At 52.2% G+C, this 21,008-nt stretch overlaps 5 protein-coding genes across 5 annotated transcripts; 2 read left to right on the forward strand and 3 right to left on the reverse strand.

Moving 5' to 3' along the window:
* Positions 1-5,452: 5,452 nt before the first annotated feature.
* VE01_06623 (uncharacterized protein) lies at positions 5,453-6,166 on the forward strand. Its single transcript, XM_018276064.2, has one exon. It carries the CDS (start codon positions 5,666-5,668, stop codon positions 6,029-6,031), a length of 366 nt encoding a protein of 121 aa, XP_018129038.2. The 5' UTR covers positions 5,453-5,665; the 3' UTR covers positions 6,032-6,166.
* A 6,845-nt stretch (positions 6,167-13,011) lies between these two features.
* On the reverse strand, positions 13,012-16,795 carry NUP84 (nuclear pore complex subunit). Its single transcript, XM_059463817.1, has 5 exons — positions 16,454-16,795; positions 16,316-16,403; positions 13,917-16,257; positions 13,639-13,754; positions 13,012-13,577 (listed from the first exon to the last, which is right to left on the reverse strand). The coding sequence occupies exons 1-5, from the start codon at positions 16,559-16,561 to the stop codon at positions 13,195-13,197; spliced, it is 3,036 nt and encodes a 1,011-aa protein (XP_059319579.1). The 5' UTR covers positions 16,562-16,795; the 3' UTR covers positions 13,012-13,194.
* Positions 16,796-16,991: 196 nt separating this feature from the next.
* CMC4 (Cx9C motif-containing protein 4, mitochondrial) lies at positions 16,992-17,582 on the reverse strand. The gene is made up of 3 exons (XM_059463818.1): positions 17,561-17,582; positions 17,458-17,505; positions 16,992-17,393 (listed from the first exon to the last, which is right to left on the reverse strand). Exon 3 carries the CDS (start codon positions 17,357-17,359, stop codon positions 17,150-17,152), a length of 210 nt encoding a protein of 69 aa, XP_059319578.1. The 5' UTR covers positions 17,360-17,393; positions 17,458-17,505; positions 17,561-17,582; the 3' UTR covers positions 16,992-17,149.
* Positions 17,583-17,869: 287 nt separating this feature from the next.
* Positions 17,870-18,849, forward strand: VE01_06626 (uncharacterized protein). Its single transcript, XM_018276067.2, has 3 exons — positions 17,870-17,953; positions 18,031-18,306; positions 18,452-18,849. Exons 2-3 carry the CDS (start codon positions 18,061-18,063, stop codon positions 18,518-18,520), a joined length of 315 nt encoding a protein of 104 aa, XP_018129035.1. The 5' UTR covers positions 17,870-17,953; positions 18,031-18,060; the 3' UTR covers positions 18,521-18,849.
* A 213-nt stretch (positions 18,850-19,062) lies between these two features.
* VE01_06627 (uncharacterized protein) lies at positions 19,063-19,797 on the reverse strand (the record flags this gene model as incomplete). The annotated part of the gene is made up of 2 exons (XM_018276068.2): positions 19,063-19,708; positions 19,776-19,797. 2 exons carry the CDS (start codon positions 19,795-19,797, stop codon positions 19,149-19,151), a joined length of 582 nt encoding a protein of 193 aa, XP_018129034.1. The 3' UTR covers positions 19,063-19,148.
* Positions 19,798-21,008: the final 1,211 nt, after the last annotated feature.

The following is a 21,008-nucleotide window of genomic DNA, read 5'->3' on the forward strand; positions in this document are numbered from 1 at the left end:
CACCGAGAATAGCTTCAGCGCCAGCGCCAGCGTTACAGACAGCTGTCAAAGGTGTCAATATCGGTCGCTCATCGTCGCCGGCGAGCAGTCACTTACGCATGGATGTTGGTATACTATACGATACCATGGTTAGACTTCCTGTTGGGGAGGAGTAGAGTCAATATTGGGAAGAGAATGCAGAATGTCAGATCATGATGGACATGGATAGTGTACATTTCTGGGATCGGGGGCGTCGATGGATGCATGGATGGATGGTCGTCGGCGTTGCGGGGGAGCGACGACGACAAGAGAGACAAGAGACACGAGAGACGATCAGTTGTCTTGTACGACGAGTCGTGGGCAGAGCGTCGATCGGCGATCATCATCATCGGCAGTGGTACTTCTGATGAGGTGCAGGAGTGTGCAGCGATGGAGGTGTTGGCAGGGGTTTGTTGTATGTGTGTGTGTGGATTCGTAGTGCATGTACCTGTCGATTTAACTGTTGTGGAGTTTCTTGCTGTCGCTGTCGATTCGCACACAATGTACCACCCCTGTAGATGGATGGAGCACCTCCACCACACCCCTCCCCCGTCTCCCATGCAGAGCTGACCTGGGTCTTGGCGATTGGAGGTTGGTCTTGGCTCATGGTGATCTTGGTCTGATTTATTGGGGGAAGCGAGGGAGTTGCTTCGATAGAGCGTGATGGAGCGTGATGGAGCGTGATGTTTGAGTATAGTATGGTGCCACTTTTTTATGTTCTAATTTATGTATTCACTAAAATGGGCAGACTTTGTGCAGTTAGATGAGAATAGTGGTGTGTGTATGTGTGTGTTATGTGTGTGTGTTGGCCGTGGTTTATTTATTGATTGTGGGTTTTACTTTGTGGTTGTATGGTGTGTGTGTATGCATAAGACAGTTCTGCTACAGGTCAACGGACGATGCCCCAAATGCAACTACGACAATAGAGACAGATACACCCAAATACAGACACACACACAGGCCATGCCTACCATGCCTCCCAAGCCTACACACCTCATTCACACACACACATACACGCTCACACCTAATACACTCCGAATGCGACGATACCTACATACACACACTCACCTACCTACTCACCTACTCACCTTCATCTCACTTCACTCTTCCTTCAATATGACTGAAATTTCTATCACAATCCTGTCAACTCCCATCAGGTCCCCTCCTACACTCCTTATTCCCCTGTTGCCACAACCCTGTGCCTGAGCTGCTCACAATGACACAATGACACAAACGACTTAATGAGTAATCACCCACCCATCCCCCTCATCCCCCTCACCCTTCCCCCCTCGCACCATCCCTCGACATCACCCTCTCCCCCTCGCACCATCCCTCACCCTTCTCCCTCTCTCCCATCTTAACGACACTGACGTCACCACCTTTCGTGCTCCCCGACACACCAGCACCAACACCATGCCATTCCCCTCTTCCCCATAGGCCACAACACCCACTCCAACACCCCAATCCCCATCAGACCACCCCTTAGTCAGCAACAGCAACTCTTCTCTACCGTACCTTACCACAGAACCACAAATCCAGAGTTTAGTCAATCCCCATGGAGTGCCCGGCATCCCCAAAGCGTGCAAAATATCACCCCATCGAGAATAACCCTATGGAGCCGCCCCGTCCGTCGCCCATCTCCCTCCATAGCTCCCCCTGCCCAGTCGAGAACACACACACTGAGAGGAGGCAACCTAGCAACCTAGAGGGAATAGTACGGTCGCCTCCCCACCCGTTACCGCGTCTCCCTCCTCCACCCCCCATCCAATCCCCATCCCCCGATTTATCTTCACCGGCCCACTTCCCACTCTCCACGGCACTCTCCAGTGGTAAACTCCCCGCCATCCAACACCATCCAACCCAACCACATCCCTCTAACCAATCACCAGCTCCATGCCTCCAATTCTCCAACAAGTTAGTCTGGACGTCTGGCAGCACTGTGGTGCAAGGCCAGGCCTGTGCCCTGCTAGCGAGGACCCTACAACCCGCACCACCCGTCCCAGCGCCAAGAGTACTCTAACTAGGGAACGAGTTGGGTGGCGACAGGCCCAGGGCGGGAGAGGAGAGCTTCCTGTACGGAACGGAGGGGTGAGGTCCATGGGAAGGGAGGGGGATACCACGACAATTCACAACACTTCAATTCATCCCCTCTTGCAAAAGCCGCAACGGTTCTTCCATACCACCACCACCACCACCTTCTCCCAGACACACAAAGGCACACGGACATAACAATCAAGACAAACACCTGCACCTGCATCAGGAGCCATCTCCGGGGTCTCACTCAAATCTCCGCCCCCCTCCGTTCCTTCCAAATCAAAAAAATTCCCCATCCCCTCTCCCATCCCATTTCCCCATCCCCTCCTCTCCATTTCCCATCTCCCCGCCGTCCTCTGTGCGTACCGTGCGTGCGCTGCTCGGGGGGTCCGTTGGGCTGTGTGTACCCGTACCCACCAGCGCGACGATCGGGGGTGGGTAGTGCATTGGTAAACTCTGGTACGGGGATGGTACACCGCAGTACAGAAAGTCCTCTATCGTACATGGGGCGATAGAGCTGGGGATTGGGTAGCGACACACACCTGTAACTAACTCCCTGCCTGCACAGTTCGCAATGGAGAAGGATGCGATGCGATGCGGATGCGAGATGCCCTGTATGGATGGCCTGCTTACAAGATGAACAGGGATGCTGGGGCAAGAAAGATACGTACTGCACTGTACTGCACACCAGAAAACCCACCAACCCACACGCCGGCGCAAGTCTAGATCCGGCCATCGCTGCATGATGCGACTAGCACGGATGGGGGTTGGGGGGAGGTGGGAGAGACCCTGCTTGACGTCACGGTTGGGAGGTTGTGCCTGACAGGAGAGTGGTGGTGGTGGGCTTGGGGAGGAGGAGGCTGAGTGTGTGTGTATAGGTGGTGATTTGTGTGGTTTGTGTGTGTGGTGTGGTGACTGTTGGAGAGGGGTTGCACGTGTTCCCACTGAGAGGAATGGAGCTGGAGGGTGAGGTTTGGGGATTTTGGGCGTGTGGTTGCAGCACAGACACAGTTACAGTGTAAGCATGGCTTGCTTTTGGAGATACATCATCATCGCTGTCGCTGCTGCTGACGACGATGACCACGACGACGATACGACAATACGACAATACCACGACATCACCCTGGATAAATCCAATAGGTAATGCACGCCATACATAACCCCCTCCCTGTCATAATCCCTCATCACCACCAGTCACCACTCACTCACAACCACTCACTCACAATACCCCCCCCCGTCAACCCCGTCAACCCAGTTACCCAACACCCATAATCCAGGAAGACGGGAATCCCCAAATACGAGCCCAGAAAAATCAATAATAAAACGCCACCAAAACCCTCATTTCTGTCGGTAGCTGGGCTGGGCTGGGCCTGTGTTGGGGTATTTACCCCATACCGATCACAAAAAACTGTGTCGTCACTTTCACCGGTACTCGGGTACGATGGAGTAACCCTTACCCCCTTCGTTCCTTCCGTCCCTCGCTCCCTCTCCCTCGCTCTTTCCCTCCCGGCCGCTTCTATTGCCGATTTGCCGTCCGTCGCGGAGTTGGTCTCATTCATTACTTACGTTATGCCTCTATCCTCTATCGTCCCTTCCTTCATTGAGCTTACCGGTTACTCGCGCTTTCCTCCCGTCGTTAACTCCGTCCTAACCCCCCTCGATCGCACCTTCCCTCCTTCCTTCCGCTCCTTACCTAACTTAACCTCGCTCCATCACACACTCCCTACCTCGGGTCTCACTTCCCCACACTCCACTACACTACTCGCACGCTTTCCTCTCAAGACCATCGACGCCACAACGACTTGGAGCGCCCCAGCCCCCTTGCCGGAGCTGAGACAGGCACAAGAGTACTTTGTTGGCCCCTGAGACATGGCCGAGATCACCATAACGATCTGGTGCCCCCCTGCAGACACTCTCGCGATGCGCCGGTGGAAAGAGGTATTGTGATCATGGAGATGCTATTGAGAGGGCTACTGAGGGGCCTACTGAGAGGTCTCCTGTCGTGACCCCCCTGGTGAGGAAGTTGCACGGGGCTCTGGCGGTGCCCTATCTCCCTTTCCCGTTTTCTCTACAGTACTACAGACACACAGACAGAAGACAGAGTTACTTACACTCACCAGACAAACATCTCTGAGACACAAAGCGGCCCCACACCCCACAACGGCGCCCTCTTGCATCGCCGATGGAGATCTCGAGCCCTCTCGCCCTGCCCTGCCCTGCTGCCACCTTCTCACCCTGCCCTGTCCATCAATCAATCCACTCTCACCAACCCCTGTCCTGCTGTCCTCCTGCCCTACCTCTACCGCTCCACCGAAAAGCAGGGCAAGCAACGACTCTCATCTCTCTCACCAGGCATCTTCGACGAGCGGGTACCACCACACCCCCGGCACAACTCTACTCACCACCCCAGCCACCCCCGGGAAGGGAGGAGTCTGAGCACGGCCTCGGCGATCAAGGCGGCCGGCGAGTGGGGAGCGGAGCGGGAGGGGGGGTCGCCGGATTGGGGTCGCCTTGCGAGATAGGGTGAGAGGGTGAGAGTGAGAAGTGATGCCCGGATCGAGCGGGTGCCGGTGGGGAGGGGGGAAGAGCGGCTGGGGCGGCATTGGGTGGGGTGGTGCCCGGCGAGTTGTGCCTCTCCTTGAGCTGTGCCCTCCCCCCCCCCCTTTGAGCTATGGGGATTTGGGGTGTTCTGCCGTTGGGTTCGGTCGTGGCATCGACCGTTTGGGGGGGTGGTTGAGGGTGTTGAGGGTAGTAGAGGGTGGTAGAGGGGCTGAGAGGGCTGAGGAGGGTGTTAGGGAGGGTGGTCTACCATTTAGTTCGCCGTTTGGGGGAATGGTAGGCCGTTTGGGGGGGTGGTTGAGGGTGCTATCGGGGCTGAGTAGGGTGATAGAGGGTGCTAGGAGGGTGTTGGGAAGCTAAAACGACGCTGCTGCAGCTGGTCACGGCGATGAGGGGGGTGATGGGGGTGCTGGGGGTGGTCATGGGGGGGGGGTTAGTTTGCGGGAGTTAGGGAGTTAGGGAGTTAGGGGGTGAGGGATGGGGGGATAGGGAGGGGATTGGGGATGGATTGGGGATTAGTGAGAGGGACTACACTACACTACACTACACCATCAACCTTCTACAGCCCTACAATCCCTCACCAGCACCAGCTGACCAGGTATGCCCCCTCCCTCCCCTTCCCTCTACTCATCTCACCACAACACCACAACACCAAGCTCCCAAGCTCCCAAGCACATCCATCGCGTCATCGGACATACCTCCACCCCAGCTCAGCTCGACAAGCTCCCCCCTGCCGTCCATCCCGTTCCCCGCACCGCACGCACGCACGTCCGGTATGGAGGAGACTAGACCGATCGATCGGCCGGGCGGCCGGGTGGGGTTGCGTGCACGGCGATGGGCTGGGGGGGTGGTGTGCCAAGGACGGCGGAGGACGGGTAGGCGATGTGGTGGATCGGGGGAGTGGGAGGTTGAGTAAGGTTGGGTAATGGCATTGTCAGCAGGGCAAAGCAGTGGAGTCGAGAGGGATGGAGGGCAGGGGAAGTGAGATAGAGGGCAGGTCAGGGGAGAGAAGGGGAAGGTCGTGCCGGTAGGGTTGGTGGTGGTAGGGTTGGTAATGTTACTAATGGTAGTGGTGTTGCCGGTAGTGCCGCCGGTAGTGCTGCCGGTAGCGTTAGAAGTGGTACCAGTAGTCGCTGATCCGATTGCGAGCGTTAGGGATCAAGGTATACGGATTGTTGGACGGGCATCAGATTTGTCAACGGTGGTTGGTGCTTTGGAGGGGATGACGGATGCCGGATTGGGCGGTGTTTGGTTTGAGATACTGGATACTTGGGGTGTACGAGAGGTCTACTCGGAGTCTACTTACTACTACTCTAGCTGTATATTGAATGATTTACTTACTTATCTCCAAGTAAATGATTCAATAGATGTGCGATTTCTCACTGCTAGTTGGAGGCATAAGATATTGGCGGCGGAGTAATGGCGAGGTTGATCGCCGGATGGGGATGGGTGAAGTTTGTTTGATTGAGATATTTCGATATAGTAAAGCCGTTTGATTTACTTTTGCAAAAGGCGTTTCTCATCAGAGTTTAATTTAATGTTAAAGCAAGCAAGCAAGCCAAAAAAAAACGCCGGATTAGGCCATGTGAAGCCGTTGATTGAGATCCCGTTATAGTTCACGCCCGTTTTGATTTACATTTTTTTAGATGCAATGTTGCTCTCCCATCAAACATAACGGCAGGTTTGACGCCGGATTTGGTCATGTGAAATCCCCCAGCCGTTGAGTGAGTGAGATTTTCGATAACTTCCATGTATCCAGGGCCCCTTTTTTTATCCTCTACATTGTTCGAGAGCGAAGGGGGTTCACGTACAGGCGTTATCAAGCAGGGAATGCCGGATTAGGCCATGTGAAATCCCGTTTTGATTTACAGTTGCTCCCCTTCTATTGAAGTATTGAAGATTGTAGGGGGACGATTTTCAGGTACAGACTCGAGATTATTGGGTGAGAGAGGCGCCGGATGGGGATGGGTGAGGTGCGTTGATTTACCCCTTCTATAACGTTAGAGGGGACTTTCAGGTACGGAACGCCGGATTAAGATGGGTGAGGTGCTTTGATTTACCCCTTCGAGGGGACTTCAGGTACAGAACCTATGATAAACACCGGATTAGGAGACGTGAAGCCGTTTGACTTACCCTTCGATGTTAATTTCGAGGTCTGATTTACGTACCCCTTCCATGGCCGTTGAAAGGGGACTGCAGGTACGGGCTTTGGATTATGGAGAGAGAAAGAACGGCGCCGGATGGAGAAGGGTGAGTGAGGTGCTCTGATTTACCCCCCTTCCATAGCGTTATCGAGGGAACTGCAGGTACGTGGTTCATATTATTGGGTGAGAAAAGCCACCGGATTTGGGAGGGTGAGTGAGGTGCTCTGATTAACCCTTCAATCTAGTCTTCCACGGCGGTGGTTTGGAGAGAGGGGACTTTCAGGTACGAGGACCACCTTAATGGCTGGAAAGGCGCCGGATGGGTACAGGTGAGGTGGCTTGATTTACCCCTTCTATGGCGTTTCTGGGGACTGCAAGGTGTGGAATGGCCGGATTAGGCCATGCGAGGACCGTTGGTTGAGACCCCGGTTCCATATCACTAAGTGAGTTCTTCCCTATCTGCAACTGTCTTCGAAGGGGGTTCACTGGGGGGTTCACTGATACTCGTTTATTGAAATGGCCAGGGAAATTTCGCCGGATTGGGGGCCGTTTGATTAAGATTCATTTACTGTGGTCTAACTAATGCATTTACTTAGTCCTTGCATTTCCATGACTCTCGTCCAAGGCTGTTAGCTGCACTTGGTACCCTTAGATGGGGGTGTTAAGATGGGATGTTTAGATTAATAGCAAGCAGGACGCCGGATTGGGATGGGTGATTGGGGGGGTTTTCAATATCGTTCATGCATGATTTACATCCAGGGTTTATAGCTCTTACTCTACTTAGGCAGGGGGGACATGACGCCACGCCCGTACCACGCCCGTACCTTAAATGACAATCTCACGACCAAATCAGGCTGTCTGATTAACATCTTTCTATAATGCATGCACAAACCCAATTCCCCCGCCGGTCCTCACACTTCCTCTCCTAATACTCACCGGGAATAAAAAATTATGCAGGCTTCGACCCACCATACATTTCATTAACAGCCCGGATCTAGCGGTTTGAGTAAGAAATACAACTTAGCACCATTATGCATGATTTACATCCAAGCTTGCCTGCCCTCCCCTGCTCCCCCTCCCCCCGATCAGCATCAGCGGCGGTACTAGGCAAGTTAAGTTAACTTAACCTAGCCCCGGCACTCAACGTACCCGCACCCACCCCGGACGCCCGTGCGTCCCGCCGCGCTGATCCCCGCGCCTTGGCCTGTAGGTCTTGGCGCTCTAGCGATTTCTGAGACAGCACCCACCACCATCATTACTAAACACTACTAAACATTACTAACACTACTAAGTTAATCTCCCACACTTTGTCTCTACCCAGAACTGGAAGAAATAAGACGCATCCGGCCAAGCGCGTGTCTCGAAGATCTCAAATACACCCCAGCACAGCTACGTGCGCGACGACCCCGCTCGTTCGCCGCCCTGGTGGTGGTGTGGTAGTCTTGCCCTGGTCGCCGCTGAGAAGGCCACCACGCAAGGGTAGGGGGGAGGGAGGGGGGCGGACGGGGATACCCCAGCTTGACCACGGGAGTGCGATGCCCCGGGTGGTAGCTTGGTTGCTGAGCCTCAGCTATAGATACTAGCTAGACGGGGTAACCTAGCTGGGTGGGTGATTACTCACGACCACCTTCGCCGCGCCGGCGAGCTCGCCGATCCGGATGGCCCCGCCCCCCCTGTGCTGGGTTGCTGTGGTTGATGAGTGATCAGTGTTGTGGTTGATCCGAGCGCGTTGCCCGGTGATGGGCCGCTGACAGTGCGTGATGGCGGGCTTTGAAGGCGGGCTGGGTGTGGGGAAGGGACGTCATGGCTTTTGGGAGGTGGTGGATCGCTGGACCGAGGTCGGCGCAGGGGGAGATGGGGAAGAAGCAGCAGCAGCAGGAGTAGGGAGGGCATGAGGGCGCTGCACACTGGCGGTTCACTGGCGGAGCCACGGCGGTGCCACGGCGGCATTGGATGCAGCGCGGCGGTGCGGCGGCGGCACTTTGCTGGGCAACGGCGCCATCACGGTGCTTTGCAAGTCACGCCGGAGGAAGGGGTGGAGATTCGAAGGGGAGTGTGGTGGAGAACACATCGCACACCAGAAGCAGGACGGACACAGAATGGTACGATAATGATGATTCCTGCGTCCCGGCGTCTGCTTCAACGGCCTCTGTACCTGCTTTGAACGAGACAAGGCTGTCTAGCTATGTCTACATGGTAGGCTATTACTACTGTTATCAACGAACAGGTGTGAGGTTCGAGACAGCGGTCTTGGGAAGGGAGGTACAAGACAAGATACATAGTGCGAGAGCTGCGAGACCGTTAGTGGCAAATGTATGTAGGGGGGGGGAGTGTCACGCACCACCCTGCTTGTTTCTGCGGCAGGTGATGCATCGCATCGCCGCGCATCGAACTCAAGCAGGGCCGCACCTGCCTGCCTACCTACCTGCCCTGCTGTTTTTGCTCTCCTCTGCAGCGGCACAACGGCGATGCGCACAGTAAAGGGTTCGCTCGCGCGGTGCAACGGTGGCTGATCGCAGTGGTGGTGCCGTCGATGCTACCCTATCGACGATGGTGGCGCGCCGATGCGATCTGGTTCATGGGAAGGGGGGTGTCGTATCGTAGGGTGCCATTCCCATTTCCACGAGGCTGGATCGGGGGAGACGATTATTCTTAGTGGGCGGTGGTGGTGCCTCTCTCCCGTTGCGTTTGTTTACACCTCATCCCCGCCCTCTTCCCGCTCACTTAACCTCCTCTTCCCTGTCCATCCTCCCGTTCCCCCTCCGTTAGCTTCCTTGTCTACCTCTCCCGTCCCCCTTCCCTGTCCAGCTGCTGCGACTGCCGGCGTCCTAAACACCCATTCCCCATAACGGTAACATCCCCGCCCTCGACGCGGGCCGGTGTGCTAGGAGGGCACGGCCTGGACGGCTGGGCGATGTTACATCGATGCGGGAGGAAGGGGGGTTACGTTTCCCTGGCGGAGGGTTACATCACGATGCATCTTCGATGGATCGAGAGTTGGGGCGTTTCCGCGGTGATGGTGGTGGTGGTGGTGGTGGTGGTGGTAACTGGGGGTTTCGATCGGGGGGAGGGGCGCGTGGTGGGTGGGCGTGGCATGATGTGGTGCGACGCGGGCACGAGGGGCAGGTGGGTTTGCGGTGCGTGTGATGCTGTGGTTTGGTGGGGATGGGGTGGATTGGGGGTGAGAAGGGGAGAAGGGGTGCTGTGTGTGATTTGTTTTGGGGGGGTTTGGGGCGTTTTTTTCTGGGGCGTGAGGAGGGCTGTAGGGGGCTGGTGGAGGGGGTGATAGGTTGGTGGCGTTTTTGTGTGGTGGATTGGGGATTGGGGGATGTGGTAAGTGGTAAGTGGTAAGTGTTCTTTTGTGATAGATGTGATAGATGTGGTTATTGGAAGGAGAGGAAGAGGTGAGTTGGAGTTGAAGTTATAGTTTACTGGTATATGATAGTAGTATAATGTAAATATATAAGTTGAATTGGTTACAGGAGAGTATAGGGAATAGATCTATAATTATATCTGTCAACTTTTATTCATACTATTTTTTCTTGAGTGAGAAATAAAAATAAAAATAAAATATTGAATTGAAAGGCCAAAAGTCACCAAAAATTACAATTTACACACTGAAAACATCAAGCCATTTCGACAAAGCATCACAACCTAATGTACGAAGGCTTCCCATTGATCATCAGTGTTGCCCGAGTACTACTCTGAATACTCGAGTACTGCCAAGCCCTTGGCAAAGAGGGGTAATATAGATTGTAGAATAGATAATTGAAGCTTCTACTTGAGCGTTCTGTATTACTTCCTGTAATGAGTGACTCTTCGCTGTCGCCGGTGCCGGCTGAGTATCAGTCTGATGCTTTAGAGCTGCCGCCCCTTATTCCAATGCCCCTTATTTCGATGCTGCATATGCCTCTAAGAGTTCAATTACCTGATTCTACATCAATACTCTTTTCCAAAAGACTATTCTACCGTACTTTATTAGATATAGTACCTGCTAGAATCTAATACCAATGCCTTCAAACCAATTGTGGATATACGCTGAGCTAGCCCCTAAAGAACCCAACGACGAGCAATCTATAGAAGCATCTTTAGAAGCAGCACCCATCGGTGCATGCAGACAATATCTTCAATTCGAAGCTCATCAACACCCTCTACTTCTGCTTCTGCTTTCTTCTAGCCCCGCTAAGCACCTAGTAATGCACTAAGTTCGTCGAAATATAGAGAGCTTGTTCTCTCTTTTATAGTATCAAATAACCTACCATTACGCCTTATTGAAAGCTAATCCTTCTAGCAATTAGTTCACCATCTAAATCCTATAGTCTTAACAGTTAGTAGAACTACAATTAGACGAGATCTATATCGACTATTCTGCTATTATAAAGCACGGCTTCAAGTAGAATTACAACAGCATATTACAAGCGGTAGATAACTGGCAATAACGACAGATACTTAGTCTGCTCAGAACTATTCTAAATATGCAGCAGTTACAGTACACTAGATTAATGATAATTAGCAAATGAGAAATACCATACTCGACGTTATACACCTACAAGAGCCAATCTACTCTAGTGAATACCTTGCTAAACAGTTAATAAATGTGACGGACGATTACAGTATTACGCCTACAATCTTTACTATTACAAGAGATAACGCCTCTACGAATACAACTATGCTATTAGAATATGAGAAGCTAGCTTCAGTACAACCTGTTACTCTAAAACAACCATGGGCTTTTATAGCAAAAGTAGGAGACGTACGCTGTATTAGGCATATTATCAATATTGCTGTTCAAGCTGCTTTAGCCTCTTTAAAAGCAACACTAGATGAAGGCCTAGAGGCATATCGGCTTGAGATTAGGGTAGCACAAATACCACTTACTTCTGAAAATGATATCGTCACTGTTCTTGCTAAGCTCTAGCGTTATATATATGTGTTTTAGAACTGCCGTAGATAGAAAGACGCCTTGAAGAATCAGTGTAAAGCTGCGAGTATTAAAGTCCGTCAGTTAACTCTTGATATGCTAGTCTGATAGAGCTCAACTTATCATATAATTGATACAGCTTTAAAGCTTTAGGTTCCAATTATAGCTTTATGTGCATTATAGCAACTTGATATTAGTATAAGAGATATTGCTTTAACAACAGTAGACTAGGCTACGCTACATGACTTATTAAAGCTATTCTATATCTTCGTCCGCCTAACTAAGAAGTTACAGGGCTCTTCTTATCTATCTCTTAACTACGCTGTTCCGTAGTATATGAGGATGATCAAGAAGCTTAAAGATATGAGAAGTAAGCTACTAGAACGAAGCCTAATTGCTACTGCTACGTCAATTGCGTTAAAGAAGCTTAATGATTACTATACTCTAGCTACAAATTAGCAACAGAGCCACTCTACAATTGCTACGATCTGTGATCCTCGGTATAACTTTAACGTCTTTAATATTATATGGAAAGATAGCACGCACTTAACTAGGAAGAATAGGGCAAAAGCACAGTGGCAGGACTGCTTCTATCAATATTTAGGCCGCGAGTCTGATATTCGAGCAGCAGACGTTATGAATAGTATTGAAGCTAAGGATCTAGATATAGAGCAAGCTATAAATATCGATATCGACTCAGAAGATGAGCTATACGTATCACAAAGCCGCCACAATATTGAGCCAGAATAGAAGCAATGGATAAAGGAGCTGACAGTTGGTAGGGATACGGATATTCTTAAGTATTAGCAGAGTAAGCAATACTAATATCCATTAATTGCTTCTATTGCAAGGGATTACCTAGCTATTCCAGCTACCTCAGCAGACTCAGAACGAGTATTTAGTGTCGGTGGTGATATTATCACAAAGAAACGGAACCGATTATCGCCTTCTACACTTAGATATCTACTTTGCTTACGGAATTGGGGTGTTTTATCACAAGGCGACGACGAAGACAGCGGCGACGATGCAGATAATGAGAGTTAGAATAGTAATATACAGTTTTATATCAATATCTATTTTAAGCTCGAGTACTACTCGAGGTATTCGAGTACCGGTACTCGAATACCGGTACTCGAGCTTCAATTTTCAGTACTCTACTCGAGGATGCTCGAGTAGTACTCGGAGCGGTATTCGGGCAACACTGTTGATCATTACATAGTCAATGAACAGCGGACAGCAGATAGGAGCGTCATATTCTAGCAGATAAGGCTTCATTGATTCTCGTCATATAAACTTTGCATATCACATAGATTGTCAAAAGGCAGCATAAACTCTATCGGACAAGCCTTCTTATTGATTCCCACCCGTTCTATGAGATTTGACCATCAAATAGTAAATATACAGAAAACTCCTCCACTTTCCCCCCTTTACAACTGCGTCTTGCCAGACCTGGCTGGGAGAAGAAGTGGAAAGCATCGTTCTTAAATCTACCCCCTATCCTACCAGCAAATCGATAACCTACTTCCCAACACCCCAAATGTCTCCGTTCCATCCCCCCTCTCTCGCCCGTCTCCCGCCACGCATCCGACTCTTATCCGGGCCGGTGCTAAACAACAACGCCACTGCGTCGCCGGCAACACCTTGTACCAGATCCGCCATCGCGTTGCGGCCGAGTCCTTCTTTTTCTTCTTCTGTGCCCGCTCCTCCTTTTGATGTGGGAGCGTCGGGGCCGAGAAAGATGTTGGTGAGTTCGGTGTTAGTGGCGATGACGCTAGCGAGCTCCATGCTCTCGAGGAAGTGGTCGCGCGAGATATAGAGGCCGGCATTGTTGAGGAGGGCGGCGTATGCGAGGAGGGTAGGCGGGAGGTAAGTTGCGTGGAGTGGGATGAGGGCGGGGTTTGCTTTGGTGCTATCAGCATGGTGCGTGGGTGCAAACAGGAGTTAGTAAGAGTGAGAACATACCTTCCCGACTCTTCACAAGCCAATTATCCAGCAACGGCGCGACGCTGTGCCGAATATTGGCAAAATTCGTATGAAACTCGAGACGAAGCTTCTTGCTCAACCGCTCATCTTGTTTACTACGCTGTGTCAGGAGGTGGAGGTCATAAGGGGGATTCTGGCTCTGCGGGTTCTGCTCCTCCAGCTGCTGCCGCAACTGCTGGCGCTGCTCTGGGGTCTGGATCTTCGCCTTGGTGCGGCGGCGGGGGAAGTGGGGGAAAGAAAGTGGGGTGGAGACATACACCTGCGACAACTGCAGTGAGTCGATGATACCCGCGACGCCTTCGATGAAGTCGAGCGCATTAACCAAGCCCTCGAGCTCGACGTACGCGCGCGCCTCGTCAGCCATGTGTTTGCGGAGGAGGCTCTCGAGGTCCGTACTATCGCCGCCGTCGCTGAGCTGGGACAGCTCGAGCGATTCGCCGAGGAGGACGGGGGTTTTCGCCGCGGCAATGTCGCGAGAGGGCATGCACCCCGCCAGCTCGCGCGCGGCGGCGATGTGGCCGTGTTTGAAGAAGCGGACGAAGAGCGCGGTGCCAGTGCGGAAGGTTTCGCTCCACATCCCATCGACGAGGAGGTGCCATTCGAAGGCGCGGATGAGGAGGGCTTCAGGGCGCGCGACGGCGTTGCCGATGAAGTTGGGGCGCAGCTTTTGGCTGAGGCCTTGGTTGGAGTGTTGGCCTGGGACGAGGATGGAGAATGTGCGCGCGGCGGGGTAGCCGGGGGTGGTGTCGGGGTAGTCGACGAGGAGGAAGGCGGTTTGGAGGCGTACGAAGCGCTGGACGTCGAGGCCGAGTTCTTTCATTAGCTTGATTTGGGTGATGCGCTGGTCGGGGTCGGTGACATCGAGGAGTTCGCGGGAGAGGGTCGAGTAGGTCCTGGCGTCGGAGAGCTGGGCGGCGTAGAGGGGGATGAGCTCTTCTTTGCCGGCGAGGCGGAGGAAGGAGATGTAGGCTACGACTACGCTTTCGATGGCGTAGGTATCCTTCTCGTTGACGAAGGTCATGCCCAGGCTCTTGAAGGCAAGGACCATGTGCGCCAAGACTCGGAGACTGTCAAAATCTTCCGTCTTGATATACACAACCCTGTCCTCATTCTTAGGATCGGTCTGGAGATCGTCGATCAATTTCGAGGTATCCTGGGCATTTGCGGCTTTGGAGATGGCAATTCCCTGTTCGCGTATGAAATCGCGGAATGTATTCGCGATAAGAACCCCCTGGAGCATCTTCAGGGGCTGCTGTGCCTCCTTTATGAGTCCAGGCTTTGCATTCAACAAATCCACAGTTCTCCGCCCCACGGTGGCTGGGTCGCCGTGAAAGCTGATCGCATCAAAAGCCTCAATTGATTGGACCTGGTCTTGGGGCGCACGGCTCGGGAATTTCTTCAAAACGAACGCCTCGTACTGGCTTCGGATCAGCGAGTTGTAGTGGACGAACATCTCGTCGTCCCAGGATTTGCAGACTGGCGCAACACTCCAGAAGTCGCCGGCGAGAATACCGTACACGGCAGTCTCATAAATATCGGAGCCTCCCCGCTTGGCCAAGGCATGGCACATGCGGCGCCACAGCGCCCTCGAGCCATGGTCTGCGGTATCGTTTTGCGAGTCGTCATCTGGGAAACCGCCCATGCTCACAGCGCGCCAGATTTCCTGACGGTCTTGACACCATTCTCTGATATCCTCGCCGCTCTTTCCACGGCGGAGGAGCTCGTAACAGCCGCGCCAGATGGCCCTTTCAAAGTATTGATCTGGCGCTTCTAGGTTAAGGTTCTGGCGTATTGGCGCATCGGGATCCAGTTGCGTGACGAGAGCCTCTGTCTTGGACGCATTGCGGAGGGCGCGGCTGACGTCTGGGTTGGTAGGATCAAGGATGTATTGCCACGCGTGGAGTCGCTTCTGATTTTTGATTGCGGATTTCGTGTGCAGCCATCCATGTGCGGTGATATCGCCTCTCTCAGCATTCTGCTGAAGTTCCTGGACCAACACATCGATATCCTCGCCAGACTCATCAGCAGTGTTCTTGAGCCACTCCAGCACGGTGTGTCGCTCCAACCCAAGCGTATCATTCTGTAAAAATGAAGTCCAGATTTGACGCTCGGAAGAGTAGCGGTGGATTGGAGGCGCGTCTTGAGTTTGCGGCGGGCCATATTGCAATGTGGTCATTCGGCGTAACAGGTCCCACGTACGGGCCTCCTGCTCCCACCGCTTGAGGTCTTCAGGTGTAGTCATCGGGTTCGATTCGATAATTTCCTGGTCATCGGATCCATCTTCATCCATCGCATCATCATCGTGGTCTGCCGTGAACCCCAGTATATTTTTCCTCCCTGTGTGGCCTGTTTGTCGGCGGTTGTGCTGCGCACGGAGTCTCTTCACAGCCTCAATCGCAATATCATGGTATGAATCGATGAGATCAAACGTCATATCCTTCCTGTCGGCATCGTCGACAGCCTTCAGGGGGTTGTAGCCATCCAGGACCTCCGCGAATTTCTCGACCTCTCGGCCAACCCTGTTTGCGGCTTCGCGCAGAGGGTGCAGGATATCTTCATGGCTATCTCCACTGTCGAAGTCCCGTGTCGGCTGGTATTCTAAAGAGAACATCTATTAGTTGAAGCTCGTTGGCCGCAGGAGGGTCTCGCGGCTTACTTATAGCATCGTATTCAAACTCGCCGTCGTAGTCCTGGAAGGAGCCAGAAGGGTTTTCAGAGAGCTCTCTTTCCGACCGGGAATCATCCTGTGCAATGTCAGCACGGGGCACAACATAGTAAATCTTAACCTGCTTACCCCTTCAAGCTGCCAGCTCTCTTCGCGGCTGACATGCGGCACGATGGCTTGAGGGTTCAAGAACTCATTGGGAGCTGTCTGGCGTCCCCGTCTGGTCATTGGCGCCATGGCTGGAGGAGATAACAAAAACAAATACTACGAGCACGTTCAAGTAGATCCGGAGAAACAGACGATACTGCTCATTCAAAAATCAAACCCAGAACGTCGTAGTTCTCAGTCGATACAGCTCCATGCGCTGTTCTTGGATTGTTTTTCTGAAGTTGTACCTTCGGCGCGTCTAGTTCAGCAGCTCGCCCATTACGGCTAAGCGTGGTCTTGGCACGCAGACCAGATAAATTCAGAATTTCCTCCTCGCAACTCTCCTCTTCTTTTCTCTTTACAATGTTTTCGGCCATCTATTTAGAGTCTCGGGTCAAACATTCAATGCTTGATCAGGTCCCAAGAGGATCTCACTGCGTGCTGAAGATCGCCAAGAGGGAATCCGCTTCCTTACAACAGAACCCTGACCTCTCGTGGGGATGAAGGTGGACGTTAAATTGGAGTGGTATATATTTCATTTTGTACACAGAATTTGCTTGAGGCTGTTGTGAAGAAGAGAGGGGAAGCTATTCTTCCTCTTCGAGCATCTCCTTGAGTACTTCATACATAGTTTTGCTTCTATAGATATGCGCCGAATAGTCCTGCCAAGGTCTATACCTACTTTGAACCCTTCTCTTGCGCGAGTTGCCTCATTTTCAGCCTGAGCAGGTTCGCCTTCGGACAGCTTACTGTCTTTGCGGCATCTCCGTACTTCTCATAGAAGGCGTTGCAGCACTCGTACAGAGCGTCTATCTCAGCTTTACACTTTGACTCGTCATAATTGTTCTTTTGTATACAGTCTGAAGGATATGTCAGCGAAATCCCCATTTTCCAGACGGTATGACATACTTTGAATGGCACACTAAAAGGGTCTTGTTAGTGGTGACCTTGAAGCGAAGTTATACAAAGTCAGAAGGAATACTAACTGCTCGTGGGTGACACGGAGGATCCGTCGTAATATCGTCCTTTGGTGCCTGCGGCGGTAGTCAGCGAAAACAGCTTCTTTGTGTGGGATGATGGCATACATACCATAATTTGATAGACCGCCGAGTATTAAACCGTCCCTTAACCCGCCGTAACGTTATCAAACAAGAAAAGCTTATAAAATAGGCAACAGTGCTCTATAAGTCCAGGCTCCGAATAAACATCAAGCTCTAATTGGGTATAGAAGTCAAAAGAAGTGTGAATTCCAAACGCATCCACGCTCGCCACAGTACTTCTTCTTCTGCCAGGATCGGATAACTGTTCACCCCATCGCGTATCAATTAGCGCGGACCAAAGCCGCAGTTCGCGCCACGCCACGGCCCTTTCACCAGTCCGCCTACGACAAAATCGCAACCTACCTCTTAACACCAACATTCAACATCCAACACCCCTCACGATCTAACACTCTTCAGCTTCACAACCCCAGAACAACACACAGTACGCCCAACACCCCCCCTCTCTTCACACGCCCCAGACCCCCAGCGACACAACATCTCTAACACCCCCCCCTCCAGCTCTCACCACACCCTCAACACAACCTCACCATGTCCGGCTCCGACGAGAACGGCTCCCCCGGCAGCGCGCCCAACAAGCCCGAAGAGGCGCAGCAGACAGAGCACCTCAACATCAAAGTGACGGACAACAACAACGAGGTCTTCTTCAAGATCAAGCGCACCACCCAGCTCAAGAAGCTGATGGATGCCTTCTGTGAGAGGCAGGGCAAGGCGCCTAGCTCGGTTAGGTTCTTGTTTGATGGGAGTCGAGTGCAGGCTACGGATTCGCCTGATACTGTGAGTTGATGGCTACGTTTCCTTTTTTCTTACTTTGTGCTTGGGTGGACTTGGGTGGATGGGCGCGAGGCTGCGTGATGATGAGCCCCGCGATGTGGATGATGATGACCCCACTATTATAGGCAACATAACTAACATCCCCCAGCTCGACATGCAAGACGGCGACACCCTCGAGGTGCACCAAGAGCAGATCGGCGGCTGCGCTTCTGCCTAAACCAACCCCTCTCTCAGCACACCACAAAAGTTTTCGTTTTCGCATCGCAACGGTCCGGGGGGGGGGTGGGGGGCGAAACGAATCTGACAAAACGAAATTGACATTTTATTTTGCGAGATGAGATGAGGATTTGGACTGAGTGAGCCATGCAGTGTGTCCGTCGATACGAGGCTTTGAGCCCGTTGACGAGATGACGATGGTTATGGGTTTATTTGATATGAATGGATGGATGGTGATGGTGGGACTGGGATTCGCTCCTTTTTATTGGGGGAGGGTTCATGGCGTTTTTTTCTTATTTTGAGATTTGATCTTTGATCTTAGAGCGGTGGGTGGTTGGGTGGTGGGTGGATGGGATGAGAGAGATCTATGTGCTTGCTTCTGGCTTGGGAATGTAGATCTCTCCGATCTGTCGTGTCGCTGCATGGCTAGATTAGAGGGGGTGCTTGCGAATACAGAGGTTTTCTGATCTGATTTGGCCTTTTGTCTTTGGTCCATCTTGGTGTTACTGTGGACGATGATGATAGTGTGCGTGATATGTTGAGTGGGCAATGTGTGATACAGTTGGTCTACTCCGTGACGAAACAATCGTAATAATGCTAGCTATATACAACCCTCTACCCCCACCCCTCTAATCCTCCCAAACACTCCTCCTCGCCTTCTCCCTCTCCTCCTCCTCCCTAACCTTCTCCTCTTTTTCCCTCTTCTGCTTCTTAATAACCTCCTCCCTAACCGCCCTCTCATACGCCCTCTCCTCCTCCGTCTTCTTCGGCGCCCTTATCCCCAACGCCCCCGCTATCATCCTCCTAGCTACCGCATCCGTTTTCTCCTGTCTCTTTTCTCCTCCTCCCCCACCTAGTCGTCCTTCGCGCGCCGGTGATGAGGGGGTAGGGGATGTGTAGCCGCCGAAGCGGTCGGCGATGCTGCTCACACCCCCGGACGAGGAGGAGGGACTGGTGGGGAGAGAGGTGGGAGGGGGGGAGATGGGAGTTGGTGGTGGGGCGGAGGGGTTGGAGGGGCGGCGGGTTAGGGCGTCGTCGTCTTCTTCTTCTAAACTGTCTGGTCGTGGCGCTGCTTCATTGTCGTCGTCGTCGTCTTCCCAGGAGTCGACGAGGGGGGCGGGGGCAGGTTTGCGAGTGGATGGGATGGAGGAGGTGGAGAGGGAGAGGGAGGAGAGGGTTTTGTTTAGGTCTGCTGGGGGTTAGCTGGCGTGTTTGAGGGGGGGTGGTTGGAGGGGAGGGAGGGGGATATGGCGCACCTTTGGGTGTTTGTGAGGACATAGTGGCTTAGTAGATTGGTCGTGTGAGGTCGTGTTGTATGTATATATAGAAGAGGCGCTGCGGTGGTGTATTGGCGGCGGGGATGAGAGGCAGAGTTCCCCGCTCCGTGAGGCTTATACGTGTAGTGGGGTCTTAAACGAAAAGACAGAAGATCTAAAAGTGGAAGAAGAGTATTAAATTAGAATTATGACGACGATTTATCCTTATTTTAAAAAGCTTGTTTCTCTATTGAAAGAAGTAGTGATGAACTGGTGGATTGGGCTTGGAACTGCGATCTTAGGATCTGGATCCGGATCTTGCTTTCTGCGGGGTTCAACTTTATCCACGCAGGTCCGGAATAACGCTGGTAGCGAGGCGATGACATGGGAAGGAAACCTGGACGACGAGGCTGAACAAACAAACTACTACCACCAACGTAGTTCGTGGGCGAGGCTGAGGGCGTCAGGGGGGAGGTTAGCACAGGCACTTGGTTCGGCTAGAGTTACAGTTTTCTGCTACGAACCTAGAGTATCAGAAATTGTTTAAATGGGCTTTAAATAACTGCCAGACGTATCAGAATATCGAAATGGTCGAAATAATCTTTAACTAAGACGTATCAGAGTGTTTAAATTGCCTTTCTAATAACTATCACACACGTAGCAGAATCTCAAATCATTTCTTTAAATAAGTATACCCACGCATTGGATGAACACGCGCGCACGGCGATGAGCGAAACTTGGCAGTTAGAGGGAAGGGGAATGCGGGTTACACTTATTACTACACCACTCAACTAACTGACTCAATAAAATATAAAGTAGATTAACACGGAGGGGCACGAAGATGTATATAATCTCTCTTGTGTCTTGGTTGTACGCGTACGCATGTAACAGTAAGCGCCACAGATCGATCTTCTCCACCAGATCACTGCCCAATTTGCTCCCGTGGTTCAGCTTGCACCGCCCTGTCTGGTTTTGCTGCGGCCGCTTTTTGTCGTCAGCGTTTATTTGTTGTACAGCGCATCGGGTAGTAAGCTGAGATCTTGGAGTACTGTACACCCCACTAGAACTACTCGTATAGTGAGTGAGTGAGTGGTAAGTGGATAAAAAGTTGGCAATACCATAAGCTTGTAGTAGACTTTGAGTGAAAAACACAGCAACACGTGGGCTACTTCCCTTCTAATTCCCCTCCCTTGTGCTGGTCCAACCTGGGGCTGGACCGTCGATCCCATCTAC

Source organism: Pseudogymnoascus verrucosus (genome assembly GCF_001662655.1).
Source record: "Pseudogymnoascus verrucosus strain UAMH 10579 unplaced genomic scaffold scaffold_31, whole genome shotgun sequence".
In the NCBI taxonomy this organism is placed as follows: Eukaryota; Fungi; Ascomycota; class Leotiomycetes; order Thelebolales; family Thelebolaceae; genus Pseudogymnoascus; species Pseudogymnoascus verrucosus.

Coding starts and splice junctions, on each gene's coding strand:
- NUP84 (XM_059463817.1), bottom strand. CDS start 16,561: ATGGCGCCAATGACCAGACGGGGACGCCAGACAGCTCCCAATGAGTTC. Junction 16,258..16,315: donor GTTTGAATACGATGCTATAA/GTAAGCCGCGAG, acceptor TGTTCTCTTTAG/AATACCAGCCGACACGGGAC. Junction 13,755..13,916: donor TCACTGCAGTTGTCGCAGGT/GTATGTCTCCAC, acceptor GACACAGCGTAG/TAAACAAGATGAGCGGTTGA.
- VE01_06626 (XM_018276067.2), top strand. CDS start 18,061: ATGTCCGGCTCCGACGAGAACGGCTCCCCCGGCAGCGCGCCCAACAAG. Junction 18,307..18,451: donor CTACGGATTCGCCTGATACT/GTGAGTTGATGG, acceptor AACATCCCCCAG/CTCGACATGCAAGACGGCGA.
- VE01_06623 (XM_018276064.2), top strand. CDS start 5,666: ATGTTACTAATGGTAGTGGTGTTGCCGGTAGTGCCGCCGGTAGTGCTG.
- CMC4 (XM_059463818.1), bottom strand. CDS start 17,359: ATGGGGATTTCGCTGACATATCCTTCAGACTGTATACAAAAGAACAAT.